The sequence below is a fragment of the Leptosomus discolor genome, chromosome 13 (genome assembly GCF_034619465.1).
Source record: "Leptosomus discolor isolate bLepDis1 chromosome 13, bLepDis1.hap2, whole genome shotgun sequence".
Classification (NCBI taxonomy): Eukaryota; Metazoa; Chordata; class Aves; order Leptosomiformes; family Leptosomidae; genus Leptosomus; species Leptosomus discolor.
Window position 1 is genome coordinate 17,067,208 of NC_141403.1, and position 3,586 is coordinate 17,070,793.

At 49.7% G+C, this 3,586-nt stretch overlaps 1 protein-coding gene across 1 annotated transcript; it reads left to right on the top strand.

Annotated features, from left to right (window-relative positions):
* The first annotated feature begins 393 nt into the window (after positions 1-393).
* TMEM200C (transmembrane protein 200C) lies at positions 394-2,043 on the top strand. Its single transcript, XM_086472732.1, has one exon. It carries the CDS (start codon positions 394-396, stop codon positions 2,041-2,043), a length of 1,650 nt encoding a protein of 549 aa, XP_086328858.1.
* Positions 2,044-3,586: the final 1,543 nt, after the last annotated feature.

Sequence of the window (3,586 nt, forward strand, 5' to 3'; positions counted from 1 at the left end):
ATCCTCTGAGCTCCGGTGCTTTGCAAGCTTCTGAGACCAACAAGATTGTTTTTATATTTGTGCCAGCAGATACCACTCCCTCTAACATTTACCTGGAGCGTAAAGAAATTAATTAGCTGTTTGGCAAGAGTGTAGTGGGGGCCTGTGGCCACTTGGATGCTATCATTCTACCTGTTTCTTGCACACGGGAGCTATGTGAGCAAGGGAGATTGGCCCTTTGGTGTCAACCATCATCCCACTTGTTGAGGGTTTTAATTAGCAGGAGTTTGAATGAGGAACAGCAGAGACACATCTCGTGCTGCAGGTCTGACGCTGGTTCTCATCCTCTTCTCTTCTCCCTTTCACTGCAGGAGCTGGAGTGGCCGTAGGGGGCAGTGCTCTTGGTAGCCAGCCATGATCGCCACTGGAGGCCTCCTGAGGATCTCGGCTAGGAAACAGGACCCCTTGCGACCCCAAAGCCAAGTCCCCAAACGCAAACGCAAAGCCAAAAAGAAGCGCAAGAACGACGTGGTGGTGGTGAAAGGCAAGCTCAAGCTGTGCTCCTTCTCGGGGCTCGTCGCCCTTTGTGGCATCCTGATACTGCTGGTGGGCATCGCCTTGGCCGTGGTGGGCTACTGGCCGAAGCCCAGCCAGGTGTACAGAGAAGGCAGCTTCAGTGGGGGCCGGCACCTGGCACCGCATGGTGGCACCCCCAGGAACCGCTCCCGGAGCCAGGAAGGGGCACAAGCAGGGATCCATCCAGAGCCACCCGCCAGAGCCAACACTTCCACCACTGCTACCACGCGAGGGTCCCCACAGTCCCCTCCCACTTCCTCGTCCCCCCAGGCCTCGGTGGGTTTCCTTTTCCATCTTTTCTCGAGCTACTTGCATTCAGACAAGCTGAAGGTGCTGGGTCCCCTCATCATGGGTATCGGCATCTTCCTCTTCATCTGCGCCAATGCGGTATTGCACGAGAACCGTGACAAGAAGACCAAGATCATCAACCTGCGTGACCTCTACTCCACTGTCATCGATGCCCACAGCCTGCGGGCCAAGGACAGAGGCACGCCGGCCTCAGCCCCTCTCAACGGCTTTGTCAACTACGTGCAGTCCCGGGGCCTGGAGCTAAAGCCTGGTGGTGAAGGCCTGGGTGCTGCGGCCATGCTGGCCAAGAGCTCCTGGCCACCAGGACTGGGTGTCTCCCTTTCCCCACCGGACCTGGCATCGTCGCCACGCCGTTCCTCCTTCTGCACCCCGCCGCAGCCGCCCAGCCTGGCTGAGGCTGTGTACAGCATCTATCGGGAGCGCGCTGCCCTGGCTGGCCGCGCTGTCGCCAGCCCACCCTGCAGCCCGCCGGAGAGCTGGGGCCGGCGCAGCACAGCCAGCTCCATCATCAGCTCTTCACTGAGCGCCTTCGCCCTCCTGCCCTTGGCGCCGAGTGGCGGAGGGGGAGGCTGGCGAAGGCCCCCTGGTGAGCGGGGAGCCCGGGAGATCCCACGGGGGGAGTTTGAACTGAGCCTGACCGACCTCAGCAGCAGCCATGGTGAGGGGGGCTGTGGGACGAGGAGGCACAAGCTGGTTCTCAGGCGGCAGAGCACCAGCTGCTTGCCTGATGCCAGGTGTCCCCTTTTCCCTGAGCCACCTCGGTCCCCGGCTGTCAGCAGGGGCCTGGACTCCAGCCTCTTGGTAAAGGCATCTTCTAGCTACTCCAGATCTCTGGATCTGGGAGGGTTGCCCCCCTCAACCCCTCCTGTCATCACCAGAGTGGACTCCCAGAGCTCCCAGTCTGAGCCTTCCAGCAGCAATAAGGGCTACAGCCACCTGGAGGAGGCAGGCACCTCCTTGGAGTCAGTTGCCAACACCCCAGCCAGTAAAATCCAGGACTGTGAGGAGGGACCAGTTGAGAAGACAGACCCCCTCAAGGCTACCAGCAGAGAACAAACAGGGGAGCAATCCCAGCAAACTCAAAGACAATACACAAATAAAGAGAAACTCTTTATGATTTCTAGGTCACACGCTGCATTAGGGTTGGAGGACGGGGAACTGGAGAGTACTGGCATCTAAACAAAACAGAAGGCACAAGGACACCTTGCAATGCTCCACACCTTCCCCCCTTCTCCATCTCCTTGTGGACTTAGGAAATAGATCAATATCCAAAGAGCTGCAGTATGTTACCCTTGAAAATTGAATTCCGTAAATCCTGTAGATAACTTCAGGAAGAAAAAGAAAATCCTTTCTGTCCGATTGTGATTGTATGTTCCATGCAAGCCAAATTGTATTAAATATCCACAGTCCAGCAAGTTCTTTGGATCAGATTAATACAATTTCGGACAGTATAACTGTGCACTTTACTGTTTTGATTTCCAAGTGCCCCTTCTTCTCCTCTGATTTCTTTCTTGCTGATTTATCACTAACCGCTTGAAAACCGCAGGCACCTTTTTAAGCTCAAGAGCAACGTGGTCTTCAGATCAAGAAAGCCGAGCTCTCTCTTTGTTTTGGTTCAATCACTAAAACGTTTGCAAGGCCTTAAGGATGACGTACCTTGACAAAGAATGAGTTTCTTTAAATTCTGGGAAAAAATGACAGTTTAGAAGAGACTGGAGCAGAACAGAGCTCTGATGATTTAGTTAAAACCATTACATTCCTGAATCCAAAATACCTACTACTACGTGATGCTTTTAAGTATTATTACACATGTATTGACTAATAGCATTACAAGATTTTTTTTTTTTTTTAATAAAACATTTACAAACGAAACTGCCACACAAAAGAAGTTCTTTATTTTGGTAAGTAATTACATATGTCAGAAACCTTTTGTTTTTATAGTGTAAAAGATTATAGAGATGCTATGAGGCCAAAGATTTGCTTACGCTTTTAAGTGGGTAATTAATAATTTAGGAGTAATTACAAAATAAATACTGGTTCAATCTCTGAGAAACAACACTTTAATTCAATCAGCGGATTTTGTCTCCATTTCTAACAGTGCTCTGTGACAGCTGAAGAAATTTGAGATTTTGACATTCTTAAGGAAAAAAAAATTTAAAGGTTTGACCCTCTATTAAAATTAGATTTTTCATGACTAGCACATTAATCTCAAACTGCAGCATATGCTTTATGGATTTTTCACTTCCCTTATAGCTGTTGCATTGAGCCTTTCTGCTGTTGCTGCTACTCTTCCTGTTTGTGAATGCCTGTGCATAAGCTTGATTTTAAGGCATAATGGTAGCCCTGTCAATCTTGTAGCAGTTGGCCCTATTGAAGTCAGCAGAGGTTTCTCACTGACTTGGGCAGGGTAAGGATTTCCTCCTGTGTGAGAAAAGCATCGGGTTTCCTGAAGGCTGGAGAATGCCTTGTGTGTAGGCAGATTTTTGGTAAATTGATGAGCTGTTTCATTTTTGTAGCTGCAGCACGGCAGGCACTTTTATTTTGCCAAAACAGCTTTATGTGCTCAGATGATTTTGTCAATACTTCGGATTTGAAATATGGATGTGGCATTTCACTACTACAGGAAGAGAAATCACATTAAACAAATACAACGGGTAGGCAGGCAGGAGTCTTTCTGTTGCAATTAAAATTTTTCTTATGGTTTCATGTTTTAAAATGCTTG

Excerpts from the sequence above, each read along its gene's own strand:
- TMEM200C (XM_086472732.1), top strand. The coding sequence starts at position 394 with ATGATCGCCACTGGAGGCCTCCTGAGGATCTCGGCTAGGAAACAGGAC.